Genomic DNA, 20609 nt, shown 5'->3' with positions numbered 1-20609 from the left:
TTTTTTTCGCTTCAGGTTTGCTTTAAAGCTATTGTACAGGTAATGTGTTAAAGCTGAAAAATGCAAAAGCTATTTGCGATTACAAAAAAGATTTTTAAAAATATAACAGCCACCTAAAGGTAATGAATCTGGCACAGGAAATGCAGAGATGACAGGATGTAGTACTACTTCTACCAATTCTCAGATTTGAGGCAGGAAGTAAATATTAATGTCACTAGGCTATTGCTGACTTTTTCTTTTTTTTTTTTTTTTACAAATGCAGCGTAACATACATTCAGTAAAGTTAGTATATAAACACACTGGTGGACAGCTATAGATTTTGCTCTCTATACCAAAGGCAAAACTATCTGTAGGCATATGTTTAATATAAGGTAATCCTGTATGGACAGTGGCATTTTTTATCACCTCCCAAAAAGGGGGGGATTTGGTAGTTAATAACTGAGTCACTATAGTAATTAAAAGAACGTGTGATCCAAATGAATGGTTTACAGATGAATTGATCAACATACACACAAGTGTGTCTGTCTCTTTCTGGATGAAACACTGCTCTACTTTCCCCTCCTCTCCTGGGGATGCCTGGCCACGTCGAGGATTCCCTGCCTGTGTGTCCGCTCCCTCCCCCTTCTGTCTCATGCCCCCCTTCCCCTCCCCCCCTCCTCGGTGTGTGTGCAGTGGCAGCCGGCTTACCTCACCCATTGCGCTTGTTGGGATAGCAGGCCTCCATCTCCTCTGTGCTGCTTCCTCTAGTGATGGGCTTCGAATGATGAGACGATTAGTGCAAGCCCATCACTAGAGCAAGCTGCATGGAGGAGATAAAGGACTGCAATCCCAGTAGACGCTATGGATGATGTAAACCTACTGCCTCTGCACACACACGGGGGGGGGGGTGTTCAGGAGACACGAGGGAGGGAGCACAGGCACGGGGGGGGGGGGCACACACTGGGAGATAAGGGAACAGAGGAGGACACGGGAGACATGGGGCACACAGGATGACACATGGAGGAGACATGGGCCACAGAGGAGGACATCGTTGGGGAGAGAACATGGATGCACCAGGTTTAGTATATTTATTTTTCCCCTGGTTTTTGCCCTCTAAACCTATGGTAAGTCTGTCTTATATTCCAGAGCGTCTTATACAGTGGCAAATGCAGTAAATACATATTTATAATAATATGGTAGGATTACATTGTAAGCTCCTCTTAGGACAGTCAGTCAAATGATGATGCACTCTGTAAAGTGCTGCAGAAGATGTCAGTGTTATACATATATTATACATTATAATAATATGCTAGGACATTAGACTATTACTATGCTATATAAATTAAATACTTATAATAATTAGGGTAACACACTTATGGAATTCTTTTAACCACTTAAGGACCCCGGGGTAAACCCCCCTAAAGACCAGGCTGTTTTTTTCATAATTGGCCACTGCAGTTTAAGGCCAAGCTGCAGGGCCGCACAACACTGCACACGAGTGACCCCCCCCCCCTCCTTCCTTTTCTCCCCACCAACAGAGCTCTCTGTTGGTGGGGTCTGATCACCCCCCTTGTGGTTTGTTTTTTTTATATATAAATATTTGTTATTATTTTTTAATATTTTTTACTGTTTTTTTCCTTCCTTTTTTCCCCAATCCCCTCCCCACCCCCTCCCAGCCGGCGCGCGTAGCATGCGTGCATCTCCTGCAAACTGCAGCCCCATGACTTGACGCCAATTGGCATTAGGCGGTCTTGGGGCTGCTGCCGTGGCCACGCCCATTGGCGTAGTGCAGTCCTAGAGAAGTTAAAGAGAGGTAGATCAAAAGGAAAGGAAGGAAAGATAGGGTGAGAGAGGAGTAGAAAGTTTCGAGACTGGGGCCCATACGCCCTTATGCAATTAACTTTTTTCATTGTGGAATTCCTTAACTATGTAGCTTATTTTACTGTTCAGTGCACACTGCTGGAGTCTGGAAATCGTTAATTGTATGTTACTCAGTAGGGAGGGGGCCGGGCCCCAGTCACTGCTTGGGCCCTATACAGGACTACTTGTAGTACTGCCCTGTTGGTGGACACACACACACACACACACACACACACACACACACACACACACACACACACACACTTATAGGCCCAGAAAACACACACTCCTCATACGCACAATCCCACAAGAGTAGCCATATTTGTAATGAAAAACACATTTAATCAGTAACAACAAGTTTATACAAATACTCCTCCCCCCGTGTGAGCCCAGAGCCTCCTACCCCACCAAACTACTTCAGGCCTTATCTACTCTGAATTTTAGGGGATGGAAGACAATGGATTCTTTCATACACCATTACAGACACATAATAAACAATTTCTCTTTTTCCCCCTGTTGCACTCAGAGATGAGTAGCACCAGATCTGATGAGGAATATACTATTATCATGCAAGTTGTGTAATCTGCCCATGTTTTGGGCTCTGCACATCTATGTATCTGGTTAATTCGGGTGCAGCCTCCATTTGCAAGTGTTGCCAATTTTCTCCTGTTGTACAAAAATGTACGGTAAGTCTGCTTGTGGCACCTTGTGTATTAGTTTGCATTCAATTTATCTAGATTAGGGTTTCGTGCATAGATTGCATCTGATTTGTATTGAAGGTGTGTATTAAAAGAGAAACCTTAACCAAGGATTGAACTTCATCCCGATCTGTAGCTGATACACCCTTTCCCAAGAGAAATATTTTCCTTTTTCAAACGGGTCATCGGGGGCAAGGCCAGTTCTAGACTTTTTGCTGCCTGAGGCAAAGTTGTAAGGTTGCGCCCCCATGCCCCCATTCTGAACAGCACCCAACAATTTACTCTGCTTCATTTAATGTTCTCACATGACATTCTGCAGCTCAACACAATGGCTCACTGGCTGGCTGTGAGTCTATGACAAACAAACTGCTCACCCTCAGCCAGGAAGGTACAAAAATTACAAAAATGCTGCCCCTGAAATTTCTGTGCCTGAAATCTTTGCGCCTGATGCAAATATTTCACCTTGCTTCATGAGAGAACCGGCCCTGATCAGGGAGCTCTGTATGGCTAATATTGTGGTAAAAGCACTCCCACAGTGTGATGTCATCACCAGGGTGCTGACATCACACAGTGGGAGCCTGGTTGCATTGTGGGAAATAACAGCTGTTTCCAACTGCCAAAAAAGCATAATCTTTTTCCACAGGCAGAGGAAAGATTTTACAGTGGGCAAATACTGACTAAATCATTTATACATAATTATTGTGAAAATGAAGCACTTTTTTTTTCATTACATTATTTTCACTGGAGTTCCTCTTTAAGTGCCTGGGTGCGCTGCACACCTCTGTTGGTTTCATTTCATTTGCAGCCTAATTAGGAACGCTGCCAATTTATTTTGCTATACTATTATCATGCCATGTCTATGAGTTTTCTGTTGCTTACCATATAGTTTTGTGGCCTCATTTGGCTGGGCCTCGTGATTTAACGTGGGTTTTGACTTTGTAAGGAAAGTGCACATCTTAACTTGTGATTTTATAACTTCTAGAAACCTGTATTTGAGGATATTCAGCTGAGCTCCACAGTGCTTCGGATAAAAGCCACTGATGCCGACTCTGGGCGCTTTGCTCTCATTCAGTATAGTCTTGTGGATGGAGAGGGAAAGTTTGGAATAAACCCAACTACGGTAAATACTCTTACTTACTAATGTTTGTGCCAACCAAACATCCACCCTAAACTACCATGTATGGGGCTTGTGTGACGTTTATCGTTGATATGGGCTGGCAAGCGGGACATTGTCACACAAATCATGGCTGTCATTCTTTCATAAGCAAAAGCAACTTTTAGCTGTAAAAACAATACATGATGCTATTCATTGGCCCAGATTGCCACTTTAAAACATAACATTGCCTGGCTGCAGGGAAAGTAAATGGGCCACATATTGCAACTTCTCAAATAATGATGACAATGAAAACAGTCCCAAGCAATAAATGGTTCATTTTTCACTTTAGATTCAAGACACTGGAGCTTTTGAAAGACAGTTTAAGATAATGTACCTTCTACGTTGAACTTTTTGAAGCTTGATTGGCAGGGAGCAAAATCTATTCCCATTTTTACAATAATGGCATTTTAAGAGTGATGATGAGACTTATACAAGAGGAAAACCAAAGAGAATCCTCTTTCTATTGCCACTCCTTCATAAGTAAACTCTTAGTCATTTCCATATCTCCATAAATAATGAAATTCTGCCATAAAACTCCATGCACACACCACATTTGTGTCATCTGAGACAGTCATTCACAATGCATGCATTCAGTTACCTGCTGACATATTTGGTCTCTTCTTAGGTGATCTGCTCAAATAAATAAATATTGGCTAATCCCTTCTGTAGTTGTCACAATAGAGTGCTTCCTATCTCCCCAATAAAAAATAATGGCCTGCTCCGCAGACACTAGAGCAGCATGTCATAATGACCGCTCCTGTCACTCATAATACACCAAAACAATTGTTTCAGGTGACCGAACTCTTGTGTGTCTATATGGCTTTAGACTGGAGTTGTTTTAGCATTCCCAGACTGAGATCTTACCAAGCCTGGATTTCTGGAAAGGTCACAAAGGCTGCTGCCTAAGGGGGTGGCTGGACATGGAAAATAGTTTGCTGAATATAAAAGAGATACCTGCAAATGGGGAGCAGCATATGGAAGAGGAGAGATGCTGCTCTAGCTGTACATGAAAGAGAGGGACTGCTGTACATGGATGATAATCAGTTACATAAGAGGATGCTGCCCATGGATAGGGACCGAGAGCAAAGGGAAAGTTGGTTGAAATCCCGCCATGAATCTTACGTCAGTATTTTCATTGTTGAAACGTATTAATGAATTGATCAAAGGGACATTTCACCTAACTATCCTCTGATTGTGTGTAACAGGGAGATGTATACATCCTTTCACCACTAGACAGGGAAAAGAAGGATCTCTATACTCTTACAGCCATTGCCAGAGATAATCCGGGAGATGTTGCAAGTAACCGTCGAGAGAATTCTGTGCAGGTAAGTTTACAGGGTGTTACATTGTTATTTGTACTGCATATCATACATTTTATGCTATATTTTGTATTCCCCATTTATCTGCTTTTTGTGAACAATAGAAGAACCCTGTCCCCATATTTTGCTTTAGGGAGTTAACCAAAGCAAAAGCCTCATAAACAGGCTACAGGGTTCTCTGAAGAGACAGCTCTTCCCCACCCCATTCTCTCCCCTTATGAGCAGGGAATGGAAGTGTGATAGGAAGGAACATCGCGGCAAGCCTGCCTCTTCCTGTCTGAAAATTTGACTTTAGCCAAAAGTCAAATTTTTTCCAGGAGTTGTTATAGGAACCAAGAGGAACAAGGAGAGGAACAGACAACGCACAAAGGTATGTGGATCCAGCAATGATGGCAATCTGCTTAGGCTCAGATGCAGAAAAAAAGACCCAAAGGACAACACTACCAATACCATGCTTCACAGATGGGATTCTTATGTTGGAATGCAGTTTTTTTTCCTTTCTCCAAATGTAAAACTGTTCATGTAAGCCAAGAACTTGTATTTTGGCTTCATCTGTCCACAAAATATTCTTTAACCACTTCAGCCTACAGCGTCGAAAATCTTAAGCATCCGAGCAATGTTCACCTCCCATTCATTTGCCAATAACTTTATCGTTACTTATCACAATTAATTGATCTATAGCTTGTTTTTTCCGCCACTAATTAGGCTTTCTTTGGGTAGTACATTTTGCTAAGAGCCACTTTACTGTAAATGCATTTTAACAGGAAGATTAAGATAGAAATGGAAAAAAATCATTATTCCTCAGTTTTTGGCCATTATAGTTTAAAATTAATACATGCTACAGTAATTAAAACCCATGCATTTTATGTGCCCATTTGTCCCGCTTATTACACCGTTTGAATTACGTCCCTATCACAATTTATGGCGCCGATATTTTATTTAGAAATAAAGGTGCATTTTTTCAATTTGCGTCCATCACTATTTATAAGCTTATAATTTTAAAAAAATTAATAAGATACTCTCTTGACATGTATATTTAAAAAGTTCAGACCCTTAGGTAACTATTTATGTAGTTTTTTTTTTTTTATTGTAATTTTTTTAATTTTTTTTTAAATACAAAAATGTATTTGGGTAATTTTAGTTTGGGAGGTAAATAGCTAATTTTAGAAGTAATATAATGTATTTTTTTATTTAATTTAGGTATGTGGGTGCAGTTTACTATTTGGCCACAAGATGGCCACATTCAAAAAATTCCTAGATGCGAACGATCTCGCATCTAGGAACTATAAGAAGAAGGTGATGTTTCCTGGGGGCAGAAATACCGCGCTCTCTGATGAGAAAGCGTCGGCATTTCTGCCGGAGACTTAGATCGGTGAATGGGAATTATATTCCCATTCACTGATCGGGGGGGCAGCGGGAGGCAGCGGGAGTGCGCGCGGGCGTGCGCCCGATCGCGCGCACCACACGGCTGCAGCAGCAGTGCCCATCTGGACGGATATATCCGTCCAGATAGGGCGAAGTGGTTAAGTATGGTTCTGATGTGTCCACATGAACTTTAGCAAACTATAGATAGTCAGCAATATATCAGGGGGAGAGCAGTGGCTTTCTCCCTGCTTCCCTTGCATACACCATTGCTGTTGAGTCTTTAGCTAACAAATGTGTGTCCTTCAGTTGCTTAGCAAGGGGGTTTTAGGACCATTGTAGTCCCTTACACACTCCAATGAGTTCTGGGTCACCATGAGCTTGCTGGTTAGTCTGTGCCTCTCGGTGTTACAAGCCCTACTGCATAGAGCTAAATTAATCCATGCCATGCACTGATGAGGATCAAACAATCCGAAACAGTCTGTATGCATGTTGGATTATTATGGCTCTGTACAAATTAACAAGCTGACACATCATTGCATTCCAGCGGTTCTGGAGGTGTGCTTAGCTTCTATGGGTACAATGGTTAATTTGCATATATTCAGCAGTGTTGCACTGAGAGACATCTCAAGCTCACTCCAACATGAATTATCACAAATTCTTTCTGTTTTAATAAAGCAAACTTTTGTTTCAGTTGCTTAGGTTACCCGTGTTCCTTGTAACCTCTGTGACTATTATATGCCTTGCAGCTGGAGTTGTCTTTGACAGTCATTCACTTCTGGTTAGGGTAACAGCATTGAATTTCCTCCTTTGTAGCCAATCTATTGATTTGTTGAGACCAGGCTCTTTAGATATGTTCTTGTAACCTCTTCTAACTTTATGGGCATAAACAACTGGTTTTCTGAAGTCTTCAGTTGCCTCTCTAGTTTGTGTCATGATACACATCAACAAATGTGTTGTATGTGTGATAAAGCTGTGTTGGATTCCCATTCTTTAAAAGGGACCTGAAGTGAGAAAATACAGAGGCTGCCATCTTCATTCTCAAATAATGCCAACTGTCTGTGCTGATGCCCTGCCTCTAATACTTTATGATGACGTTCAATCCTAGGTTACAGTTCCTTTTTAATCAGTAGTGGATACCCACTTTCCCTTGAGAAATCTTTACCTTTTCTCGAATAGATCATCAGGGGGGTCTGTATGGCTGATATTCTGGTGAAACTCCTCCCACAGCGTGATGTCGGGACCTATGTCCTGACAGTTTCCTGTCTGTGAACCTTGTTGCATAGTGGGAAATGGCAACTGTTTCCAATTGCCAAGCAACCAGTATCTCCCCCTGTGCATATGTATAGCTATAAAAAAAACAACCTTTAGCCTATCACAGTGTTAGTGGGTGTGGCTATAAAAAGTGTCAGTTGGTGCTGCCATAATATAGTGTGATGATTTGCTCAGCTGCCTGTGCAGGCAGGCAGCCTTTTGACCATTGTGTAGGTTTGCATGCTGCAGAACTCTGGAAAGGAGAGCTTCTGTCAGTTTTGCAGCTTGTGCTTGCTGAGGAATTTGCATACGTTGTCATGCAAATTACCTGGCCACATTCATTGGAGGCGTGTACTATAAGTACTATGTGTTTCCCACAATGCTTTGCTGTTCATAAGGATTTCGTCCTATGTAACACTCCTGGTGGGGTGTCAGCCTTACTCTCTGTTTGAAGATCAGCTTAGAGTAATTCCTGGAAACTGTGCTAGGCAGATTTCCCTAGTGCAGCTAGGATTGGTTATCTGTTTTGTTTGTCTGTTGCGATTGTCCTGTCCCAGCGGTGGTCGATAGGAAGTCGTTCTGATCTCTGTTCTTGGAGCATAGCTGGTGCAGCGGTTGCTACCAGCTATCTCTTCTGTTCTGCCTCTCTGGATCGCGCTAGCCACTTTTCGCTAGCGCTGTGGATCCTTCTGTTCTGTCTCCTGGGATTGCGCTAGCCACTTTTCGCTAGCGCTGTGGATCCTTCTGTTCTGTCTCCTGGGATCGCGCTAACCACTTTTCGCTAGTGCTGTGGATCCTTCTGTTCTGCTACTCTGTAACTGGATCGCGCTAGCCACTTTTCGCTAGTGCTGTGGATCCTATCTCTCGCTTGTCCCTGTTTTTGTGTGTCTGTCACGACCGCTTGCTGGAGGCTCGGTGAGGTAACCGTTAAGCAAGCGTTCGCGTCCTCTGTTTCATGTTTGTCTGTCGATGGTTAGTTAGGCGTGCTTGTCTCTATTGTGCTTATCACGTGGAGACCGCGCATAACCACGTGCACTGTTGCGAATGAGTGCGGTGTTCGCGGTTAGCTAGCGTTTGTTATTTTCCGCATCTTCTCATTGTGTTATTTGCTGTGCCTTTGCTACCCTCGTATTCTATTCTGATCTGCCTTGTGTCACGTCTGGCGATCGCACCTCTCGCGATCGCGTTCCTATTTCATATCTGCTGTTGTGGGTGCGCGGTCGCGGGGTGGCGACTAGATTGGCGCACACACATACAATCTGTGTCTTTGCTCGTTCTCATTCGCAATCGCCTCTCTTGCGATTGCGTTCTGCGCTTCGTACAATTCCTGTCTGGCATTTGTGGAGGTACAGAGGATTGGTTCCTCTGCACTCCCCAGCGCCATCTGCCGACAGGAATTTTCCTCTACGGGTGCGTAGCACCTTTTGCTGGGTGCCTGCAAATATACGCTTGTGGAGGATTTCCGCCGTATCAGCGCACGCGTTGTGCGCTGATCACGGAGAAAGTTCCACAATCGTTACATATAGGTAAAAATAGATTATTGATATTGTTACTATCGCCATTGCCCGCTACTCCAGTCACCAGACGTTGCCGCTATTCGTACTAAGCAATATCATCTATATTTCCATTAGTTTTGGTTACCTTAAAGAGGCACTTAAGTGAAAAAAAAAACGAGTTCTACTCACCTGGGGCTTTCCTCAGCCCCCTGCAGCTGATCGGTGCCCTCGACGTGTCTCTCCGATCCTCCTGGTCCCGGCGGCGACCACTTCCGGTTTCGCTGTCAGGACCCGACAGGCTGGGAACGCGAGTGATTCTTCGCGTTCCCAGCAACAATAGCTCCCTCTATGTTGCTATAGCAGCGTAGAGAGCTGTATACGTTTACAAGACTTCGCACGCGCTTCACCCCTTCTCTGGAATGCCCTCCCTCAACACATCCGTCACTCGCCAACCTTTGTTGCCTTTAAACGCTCTCTAAAAACACACTTGTTCCGAAAAGCATATGCGCTACCTTAGGCCACTTCCCTTTGTCCTAAGACCAAATTGCACTCCTACTAGGTATCCAAAAAACACACTGCCTCTATATATTTGCTGCATACTACCCCTCCTCCTGTTCCCCCCCCCCCCCCCCCATTCCCTTTAGATTGTAAGCTCGCAAGGGCAGGGTCATCTCCCCCTTTTGTTTCTTGGTAACCATTATACATTTTATTCATCATGTTAATTTTATCACTTTCAATACCAATTCTATAATTTGTTTTTGTATCATTCTTTGTATTTTGTCAGTAATTATGTATCTTGTATTTTGGTGTACACCATTGTCTGTATTATAATGTACCCCATGTTTGTTTCTTACTTTGTACAGCGCCACGGGATATGTTGGCGCTTTATAAATCAATAAGAATAATAATATTAATTATTCTGTTAGGAGTCCTTGGGCTAGACTTCCTTAGGGCTTGTTTAGACTACAAGAGCATTTTAAGCACTAGTGATTTTGAAAAGCTCTTCTAATGCAAAGCTATGGGGGATTTTTACATAATCACATCATTCCAGTGAGAACACACAAATAGGATACATAAACAAGAGCTTTTGAAATCACAAAGCGTTTAGAAAAGCTCTTGTAGTGTGGACAAGCCCTAACACTGCTACTGCCTACTGAACACGCCCTAGTGGCTGCAGCTCAAGTGCTTTGAGTCCGCCAGGAGAAAAGCACAATATAAATGTTATTTGTCTTGATTAAGCTTCAAAAATATTTTCACTTTACACAGATGGTAAAAAGTATTAATTGATTGCAATCTTTGTTTTTTGTTTCATCAAGTGTACCACTGTATTGAAGCAAACTCTTTTCTTATAATATTAATTATCAGGTCCTTATCACTGTTATGGATGTTAATGACTGCAGACCTCAGTTTTCCAAGAGCCAGTTCAGTACCAGTGTGTATGAAAATGAGCCAGAGGGCACATCAGTCATCACTATGTCTGCTACAGACCAGGATGAGGGGGACAATGGCATGGTGACGTACGAACTGCAGGGCCCCGGCGCTGGTATGTTTTGTACTTTTTATATAATTGTGGATCAGAAAATGAGCAGGGCCACTTTTAAATATGCAAGAAAAAAAGCATTATTTACAGTTCTGATGTGGACATGTTAAGTCAACATTCTTGACAATGTTGTAATCCTTACTCTTGTACTGTTCCCTCTGTTACTTAACTTTGTTCTATATAGAAGAAACCACATTTTCTGCTTTTCCTTTGTGTGCTAGCCTACGTAAAACATATAGCTAAGAAATAAGCAACACAGCATTTCTTTCTTTCTTTAACCCCTTTGTAATCAAAGGGGGACGAAAAGTCCCATATTAATAATCTACTGCCTGTCATGTTAGACTGGGCTTTTCTTCACTTGTTGTCTTGTGGTTTTGGTGAGCACAGTCACAGCTCTGACAGTACAGGACTGACTGATGTTTGGCTTTTCTCACTGAAGCTGTTTTCTCACTGTTGGCAAAGCCAGAGGTAGTGATATATCCTTTGTTTTAATTTATTTTTTTATACATAAAGCACTGCAGAATATGTTGGCGCTGTATAAATAAATAATAATACATAGGGCCCCCTCAAGCATTCAGTAAATAGCAATTGATATAGTGCACCAAAGCATGTCAAGGACAGTTGCAGTGGCAGAGGGGTTTAATTAGGGCAGCAGAACAGTTTGTTAATGATTACCACAATTCAAAGCACATATAGGTAATCAGTGCCCAATAAAGCACCAATAGTTGGAGGGTCCCTCTGATACATGAGTCTGGTGCAATTGCAAGCTCTACATCCTACATTGCTATGCCACTGGGCACAGGTGTTCCCCATTAAAGAATAGTCCAAATCCTTAGTTTTACTCTTGAATTTTGCTCACATGGAAATGGAAGCAGTTTAGGCATTGATTGGTGGCCAGCATGTGTGATGTGCCTGCTGCAGATTCTTGTATGTGTGTTGTGTAACTTCTCTGCTGAACAGGGAACTAATTATTCACACTGTGCTATTGTTATATATTTTTATGGTACTGACATCATCTGTAGCACTTTGCAGAGTACAATCAGGTCACTTACTGCACCTCAGAGGGGACCACAGCCTGCTCCCTGCCATAGTCATAATTTCATATTGTGGACTGAAGGGCAATTTTGAAGGGGAGCCAATTAAGTTATCTGTAGCTTATTAGGATGTGGGTGGAAACCAGAGTTTCTTTAGTGAACCCACACAAACACTATGTTCATTCATTGTAGTAGAACACATACAAAAAGCACACATTAGAAAATAAGGTTGTAATTAATCAAGGGCCTTGTTGACATATCATACATTTTGGCGCACTTGATGCAGAAATGCATGTTTTTCATATGCATTGATATTTAATGTATTGCATACAGATGTGGAAGTACACATTTTAATGTGTATAATGTGTATAAACATGCATGGTATACACTGGAAACTGTGTGAACTAAGCAGGCCTAGGATGTGATACCTTTACGTCATATGTGGACTATGCTTTCTAAGAACATGGCTGTAATTGTGCAAGTATTTTAAACCGTTTTCTCACCAAGACATGCCTGTTTTGTAGGATATGAATTTAAAGCGGTATAAAACCCTGACATAATATTCAACAAAAACATGTTTTCGTACTTTTTATATGCCATACTGTTATCATATTTGCTTTTGTGCATAAGTATTAGTAGTCATTTAGAAATTATACGTTCCCAAAGTACACTTTGTTTGCTCTGAAAGCTGACTTTGCATTTTATTTATAACTGCTTTATTAATGTTCTAACAAGCAGAAATGCTTTCTAAATTGTCTGACTTTGTTCAGGAGACCCAGCAGTGTAAGAGAAGTGTTTATTTACATTCCTTACTTGCAGGGCCGGATTTGTACTTACCAGAGCCCTAGGCCTGCTGTCACCAAGCGCCCCCCAAACCCCCCCCCCCCCCCACCACCACCACCACCACCACCACCACCACCACCAAAAAACATTCTGTCCAACTATCTGACTAGCGATCACTGGTTTGAATGGGCTCATTTCAGTTGTGCTGCTGTGCCCCTCATTGAACAAAGAACCAGTGGATGCTCTGTCCTCTCACGATGGAAATTTGCGCTCCTGCTCGAATGTGCACAGCAGCCGATAGTGTTCTGGGAATGCATACTTGAGAAATTACGCTGATGTATGATCGGTATTCGTCAAGAATGCATAACATGTACCGGCCTTGGTTGCTGTGCACATCTGGGCAGGAGCAGGAAATTACAGGGAGAGCAAGTGGCCAGAGCATGCACTGCTTCTTTGTCCTCTGTGCGACTGGCTGCAGTCACAGCCACAGACAGGTGACAGGGAGCGCGAGTGGCCAGAGCATGCGCTGCTTCTTTGTCCTCTGTGCAGCTGACTGCAGTCAGAGAAACAGACAGGTGGCAGGGAGCGGGAGTGGCCAGAGCATGCGCTGCTTCTTGGTCCTCTGTGCGGCTGACTGCAGTTGGAGCCACAAACAGGGGACAGGGCAGTGCAATGGAGAAAAGCCCAAACAAAACAGAGAACAGGTAAGTAGCAAACATCCTGTCAAGACCCACTTTGGATGTTTGGTTGTAATTAGTGTGGACCTGAACTCAGAACTTCCTCTCTGCTCTAAAAGATACTCAACATAACCTTTAAAGAAAAAACATTTCTTTGTTACAGCTGATACAAATCCTGCAATAAATAGACAGTGTGTCTAATTCCTACTTTCATGGAAGCAAATATATTAACATCTTGTGCTTTAAAATAAGCTTATATGCTGTGGCAGCCAGGTGACACAGGGAAGATATCAAATTTGTGATAAGACACAGATGTGGAAGAATTCGAAAGGCTCTCTAAATACACACATGGTGCATGTCTCTGCATGGTTTCCTTCTGTCCTGTGCAAGAGTTCAGCTCCACTTTAAAGCATCTGAATGACATTTATTTATATTTGCCGAAAAATCTACGTATCTCTTTTGAATGCTGAATGTACATATGGCGGTGTGCTTTAACATATAGACAGTATACAGGAACAAAGTCTGAAGAAGGCTTATTAGCAGAAAGATTACTCTTTTTCTTTTAAGTCAATAAATGGTATCATCCTGATTCAAAACTCTCTGCTTTTGCTGATGGCTAAGATGGCACAATGCTCTAATGCTACAGGAAAGCAGAAGGATGCCAATTCATACACACTAGCATAGAGGTAGTAACAGCTCAGGTGACAGTGACAGTTTAGCAATGAAAGGGAAGCATACAGCATTTTTATTCCAGGCTGCAGCAGTTCTCATAGATGGTCAGAGATGAAGGACAGAAAATGAGTCAGGAAAGAGTTAAAGAGGAGCTGTTAGGTATAAGGTCTCAGAGAAAATAAACACATATATCAGTAGCTAAAGATTGGCTGTACTTACATTACATATGCATTTCACTGTCCACGTTTGGATTTCACAGAATTTGTATATAGTATATGCAGAGATAGATGCTCCTGACAGCTCATGGCAGGCTCCATGTTTTTCTGTCAAATGTGTCGTCATGTCCTGCCTGCTTCCTGATCACAGATAAGCTCCTACTTGAACAACACAGTGTTCAGTGAATATTAATGAGCCATGTGGCTAGGAACAATAGCTGACTCCTGCAGTGTACTCTGCCCGGATATTTATCAGTGCTACGGGCTGGACTCGTTAGAAGCTCCTGTAACATCTCATTAGCAGCCGAGGGGAGGGCCCCAGAATGCTTTGCAGTTTAGTCTGCGGCTTGCGTCCTTATGGTTCTATAACAGACTTGCTGATAAGCAGACATCAAAGGTAACTGAGATTTTTATCTTCACTAATAGCTTTATGGCTTCCTTCTAAACTGTTTAACACAGGAGAATAGAGGTTTAACCCTCTGGGCGATACAATTATATCGCCCAAGAGGTGGCGCAGCACTATTTTTTAATTTTTTTTATTTTTTAAATCATGTAGCGAGCCCAGGGCTCGCTACATGATAGCCGCAGCGCAGCGGCATCCCCCCACCCACTCCGATCGCCTTCGGCGATCAGAGTAAGCAGGAAATCCCGTTCAGAACGGGATTTCCTGCTGGGCTTCCCTGGTCGCCATGGCGACGGGGCGGGATGACGTCACCGACGTCATGGACGTCGTGACGTCATAGGGAGTTCCGATCCACCCCTCAGCGCTGCCTGGCACTGATTGGCCAGGCTGCGCAAGGGGTTGGGGAGGGGGGGGGGCTGCGCGGAACGGCGGGTAGCGGCGGATCGGCGGCGAGCGGCGGCGATCGGAAGTTACACGCAGCTAGCAAAGTGCTAGCTGCGTGTAACAAAAAAAAAATTATGCAAATCGGCCCAGCGGGGCCTGAGAAATCCTCCTGCGCGACATACCCCGAGCTCAGCTCGGGATTATCGCTCAGGAGGTTAAATTAGCTTCTGCAGCCTGACAGTTACTCTTTAACTTAAGCAGAGACCAGATCACTGGCTAATGGCCCATACTCACGAGGGACTTTTGTCGCCTCAACACGCGGCGCGCGCGTGTTGCGGCGACAGGTCGCCCGTGAGTATGGGCCGTCGCACGCGCGCGCGCCCCCGAACTGTCGCCCGTCGCTATGTCGCCATGCGATTGAAACTTTCAATCGCATGGCGACAGTCGCCGCTGCCCCCCCGCCGCAACTGTCGCTAGTCCGCGTGAGTACGCGGACTAGCGACAGCAACCTCCATTGAGGTTCACAGACCTTCCGGTGAGCTTCCGGCGGGGGGAGGAGGAACGTCAGCGACAGCTTCCGCCTTGCCGCTGGTCCCTCTTCCGCATGTGTACGCGGAGGGACCTGGCGAGAAGCTGTCGCCGGCCTGTCGCCCACACGCTCACGTGTGCTGGCGACAGGCGAGTTTTGCAGCCCGTGAGTACGGGCCATAAGAAGAAAAGAAAGCAATAAATTAGGCCTAGATAAGAAAGTGTAATTTACAACTGCTGGGGTCAGACAGTGTCACAGCTCTAAAAGAGAAGGCGAAGAAACTAGCAGAAATGTTTGTGAATGCCTGCATTAGAACTCAGCGGAACTTAGTTTTATCTTCTTTGTAATGTAAATCCCTGGTATTTCTCACATCCACTTGTACTGTATGTCGATCCATATAAATAATTGGATCATCAAGTGACAGTTATGATTGATCCTGATTGTTATAACACATCAGGAAGTAAGAGGTGCAGGGATTGGGGAACTCTGGAATTCCTCTATTATTGCAGAGCAGGGCGCTGGCTGGCTGCGCTGTGGGAACAGGGGAGATGATTTACTTTGACATATGACCTCTTCTCTCTCTAAGTCATGCCGCCCTTCTAATCTTATCTGATTTTATCGCCCTAGGCCGTGGCCTCTGTGGCCTTTGCAGAAATCCGGGCCTGCTTACTTGACACAATCACAAGATAACATTATCTACACTTTGCTGGCAGGGAAGCTTCTAAGTCCTGTGTGTAACCCTTTGAATGCTGTTCTAGTAAAAAAAAACAACGCTGGTTGTATATAATATGCTGTAAATAATCTATTAGAGCAAATAAGAAATGCTGAGTTTCATTCCATCCATTTTATTTTACACACCTTAAAGAGAATTTGTACTGTCCGATTTATACAATAAAAAACATACCAATCTAGTCACTGTGATCTCCTGGATTCCTCTTTGCCATTTCCGCCATCCCCGCCGCGATCCTGGCTTTTAATTGCCAGTTTTAGGCAGTGTTTACAAACAAAAAACATGGCCACTAACTAGCAAGTGATGTTTGTGTGTGTGTGTATGTGTGTGTATATATATATATATATATATATATATATATATATATATATATATATATATATATATATATATATATATATATATATATATATATATATAATCATGTTACAGTATACTACAATTTTTTATTACATAGTGAATAATGTGCCCTCCAGTGTGGGATTCTCACAGTTTCTCAGCATGTGACAGGCAGCTCCCTCCCTCAGCCTCACAAACTGCATCAAGCTGAAACTGAGAGCAGAGTAAACAAAGCGCTCATAGCCTGCAGGGGGCGTGCAGAGTACGACAAAGCTTGACAAAGAAAAGATTAGATATATTACACAGACAGTGCAACCAGAAAAGGCTGCAGTAATCCAGACCACATTAGAACAGGTATAGGAACTTATAGGATAGAAGAAATAAGTCTGAAAATTTTGTTACAAAACATTATGTATTTTATCTTCACTCTTGTCCTCTGGAAGGTATAACTCATGTGTTATGTCCAGTTGCAGCTTCAGCGTCAAATTATTCAGTATTAAGCAGCCTCCCCCTTCCAATTATAGGTGCTCCTCGCCATCGCCACATGTGCTCCCCGTAATAGGGATCTCCCCTCCCCTGTATTAGATAACACCACTCCCCAGTATATATAGCAGATGTGTCCCCAGTATTAGATAGGTCCCCCACCCAGTATAGGTAGCTAGGTGTGCCCCTAATATTAGGTAGCCCCCCACCTAGTATAGTTAGCCAGATGTGCCCCCAGTATTAAGACCCCTGCATATGTACCTCAAAACTTTTTGAGATAATAGAGGGACACTTGAGCCACACCCCTATTCTCGCCCCCAGCACCCCCCCCCCCCCTTGCATTGATTTTTATTTCAAAATAAAATTCACACTGAAACTATTTTGCCTATTTTACCTTATAGTTCGCTTCAGTGCTCCCATTACAATTAATCCGCCGCATCCCTGCCGCTAAACGAGGGCTGCAGAGCCCCCAAAATCGCCCGGGGGGGCAATCCGCCGGCATTTCCTGGAAGAGGCAGAGCTTTCAACTTCAGTTCTGCCCCGCCGCGATTGACGTCAGGAGGGGCAGAGCTGAAGCTGAAAGCTCTGCCCCTTCCAGGAAATGCCGGCGGATTGCCCCCCGGGCGATTTGGGGGCTCTGCAGCCCTCGTTTACCGGCGGGGATGCAGCGGATTACTTGGGAGCACTGAAGCGAACTATAAGGAATCTTTTGCCAGTGCGGGCCACAAAATATTGTATCGAGGGCCGCAAATGGCCCGCGGGCCGCGAGTTTGAGACCCCTGCTCTAGCAGCATCATGTAATGAAAGAGACTATGCTGGAGACATAGAGAGGGGACGCTGGACTTTGATGAAACGAGATCCGGGCACCCGCTCGCAACTCTGTACTTTCTGGGGAAGAGGGAGCACAGGAGTCCACGGGGGCGGGGGGGGGGGGGGCTGCCCCCCCTTCTACAATGTAGCACCATCACTGAATATGTAGCTCAGTGCTCATTCAGCAAAAATGGAGACCATGAAGGGACTGCGCATAGCTGCCAGACTCCAGCTGCATCTATATTGCTTGGAGGCTTCTCTGCTCCTTTGATTTTAACTAAAGTCTGCAAAGTCAGCCAATCATCTTACAGATCATGAAGATTATCCAGATCAATAATAAAGAAAATGTATAACTTGTGGGTTTTATGATGCTGTCTGCACATACAGTATTTGCACTTCTGTGACATATTAAATAGAAACCGGTGCTACTATTAATAACTTAATTTTTGCTCACTCCTCAGATGCTTTCCTCATTGATATCAATTCCGGGTTAATAACATCTCGGAGGCTTCTACAGTCCTTTGAACGATTTAATTTGACAGTTGTAGCCACTGACAAAGGGAAACCACCTCTGTGGGGGACAACCATGCTTAGAGTGGAGGTGATTGATGTCAATGACAATCGGCCTGTGTTCGTTCGGCCACCCAATGGAACCATACTGCATATAAAGGAGGTGAGTGGTAAGCAGGAGTTGAAGGTCAATTTATTAAAACAATAACTTAAAACCTTCCTGTGATTTGTATATTAATATAGTCACAGTAATGTAACTTACTCAAGGCTGATTACTTTCATGGAAAATATTCCTACTATAGTTCTTTTGTGGCATGCCTGACAAGGTATGATAGTAAGATGAGGCCCTCTTATATTGCTCAGGGAACAGTACATTAAAGTGGATCCGAGATAAACTTTTACTCATTGCATAATAATTTTATAGGGCATTCCTCGAGCCAAATACTTTTTTGTTCTGTTTTAATACTCGGATTCCCTATAAACTAAACAAGCCTCGCCCACAGTCTTTCACAGTGCATTGGCACTGTAGCAAGGGCTTATGGGAGCTCAGTCTGGGCAGGAGGAAGAGGAGGTTATTAGCCAGAGATTTCAGAGGCAGAGGGGAGGAGGGAGGAGGAGAGGGGACTGAATTTACACACAGGCAAGTTGATAGCATCTCGAGCCCTCAGCCTGTGACAATGTGACAAACAGAACATGACTGCCCTCATTGTATCACAGGAATAAATAATCATAAAATGTTGAAGCTGCTTGCAGCTAGATATGCTAAACTTTAGATAACATATATAGACAAGTGAATTGTTATAGTTAGTTTTTCATCTCGGATCCGCTTTAAGGTAGTTTGCTAATCAAACCAAATAAATTAACAGTAACTGTAATTGAATCTTAGTTATTTGGAGATTGAGGAATAATGAGGTCTTGAGCGGTGTTGCCTTTAAGCACATTCCCGATTATACAGATTGTTCCCAGTTTAAAAATGAGAAAGGAACTGTAGATTTGTTAAGTAAAATTTATATTTATGCCTGAACACTGTGTCACCCTGGGCCACCATTGTCCATCTGTGCCTCCACTGTCACCATAGCTAGTTCAACTTGTGTCCCATTCTCTGTCTCCAATGTGCCACCAGGGTCCAACTATAAATGTGCTCATCATCAGAAATGTCCCACACAGAGCAGACAAGCTGTCCACACTCTCCTTGGTCACAGAAGTGACACTATTGTGATGGGCATGCCATTTGTATTGGCAAGTCATTTCCAGACAAACCATTCTCCCTCTTAGTGGCCAGCTATTCCACTCCACTCCCCCCCTTCCCCAGCCTCGTGAAGAGTGAGCACAGGGAGTGCTGCAGTTTTAAGCGGTCCATGCTGCGTCCGGTCTAGTCAACCTCCCAGGAGCTATGCGCTCTGTGCTGCCAACCTGAGGGTCCTGATGACATTGGAGGCCTCAGAATGTCAGCATGCAGCGTGAGGATGCCAGTGGGAATGGCTGAAAATGCAAATTTCCGATTCCGCGGTAATTACGAAAACTTCTCGAAATTGCCAATCACAGATTTCCGTTGAAACCCGAATTTTTGATAATGATTTCCACGCAAAGGTTTTCCTTAGTCCTTTTTGTTAATAAGGTTATGCATTTAGAAAAAAGTAGTTTTTTGGAATCCATTACAATTTGTGGAATTCCGCTATTATGCGGACGTCCTTGATACACTACCAAATTCTCTGATAGGTCAAATACCTCCGAGTCATAAATATTGGACCAATCACAGGCTGCAGAATTTTTCAGTGGAAATTTGAATGCCGTGGAAATTTTAGACGAATCACAAGTCTGGGATACTACCAAGTTTTACCGAGTCTTATAATTTGTCTAAAATTACCGCAGTATTCTGATTTCCACTGGAAAATTCCGAATTCTCTGCATTCTCCAGTGCTACTTAGCTCTGTGATTGGGATAAAATTTCCACAGTATTCAAATTTCCACTGAAAAATTCTGCAGCCTGTTATTGGTCCAATGCTGTTCCGACTCCAATGGACTGATTTCTGATACTACTGCAGTAAGCTCATTTCCCATTGGAAACTGCAAAATCGGTATTCCGAAAAAAGTTTCCGACAACATCTTGATGCCAGAAGGAGGAGGGAGACTTGATACAGGAAGTAAATATTACAGTGCTCCCTGCATTTACTCTGCACTAGGGGGTTGAGGAGAAGCGGGCCCCTATAGCCCCTGGCCCAACACCCCCACCACCCCCCCTTGTCCTGTAGTCATGTGAGCTATTGTTACACCACTTGCACCATCCACATAGCCTGCTGTTAACTCATTCAGAAGGTCTATTTCATTTATATAACTAAACTAACTTAAAGACTGTTTTTTGAAAACTACAAAACA

The 20609-nt window shown here is 43.5% G+C and overlaps 1 protein-coding gene and 1 long non-coding RNA gene across 7 annotated transcripts in view; one reads left to right on the top strand and one right to left on the bottom strand.

The window, feature by feature from the left end:
• LOC137536155 (uncharacterized) overlaps positions 1–20609 on the bottom strand; it is a 138494-nt gene that overhangs the window by 1856 nt on the left and 116029 nt on the right. The gene's annotated exons all lie outside the window — the stretch shown is intronic.
• The window catches only part of CDH23 (cadherin related 23), a 1682716-nt gene that overhangs the window by 1593740 nt on the left and 68367 nt on the right, over positions 1–20609 (top strand). For all 6 annotated transcript variants that reach the window (XM_068258239.1, XM_068258230.1, XM_068258228.1 and 3 more), the window contains 4 exons: positions 3520–3657; positions 4899–5018; positions 10490–10667; positions 18185–18396. In XM_068258239.1, the coding sequence (XP_068114340.1) occupies positions 3520–3657; positions 4899–5018; positions 10490–10667; positions 18185–18396 (648 nt within the window). The remainder of the gene's footprint in view (positions 1–3519; positions 3658–4898; positions 5019–10489; positions 10668–18184; positions 18397–20609) is intronic.

Source organism: Hyperolius riggenbachi, chromosome 10 (genome assembly GCF_040937935.1).
Source record: "Hyperolius riggenbachi isolate aHypRig1 chromosome 10, aHypRig1.pri, whole genome shotgun sequence".
Taxonomy (NCBI): Eukaryota; Metazoa; Chordata; class Amphibia; order Anura; family Hyperoliidae; genus Hyperolius; species Hyperolius riggenbachi.
This window is presented reverse-complemented; position numbering and strand designations above follow the sequence as displayed.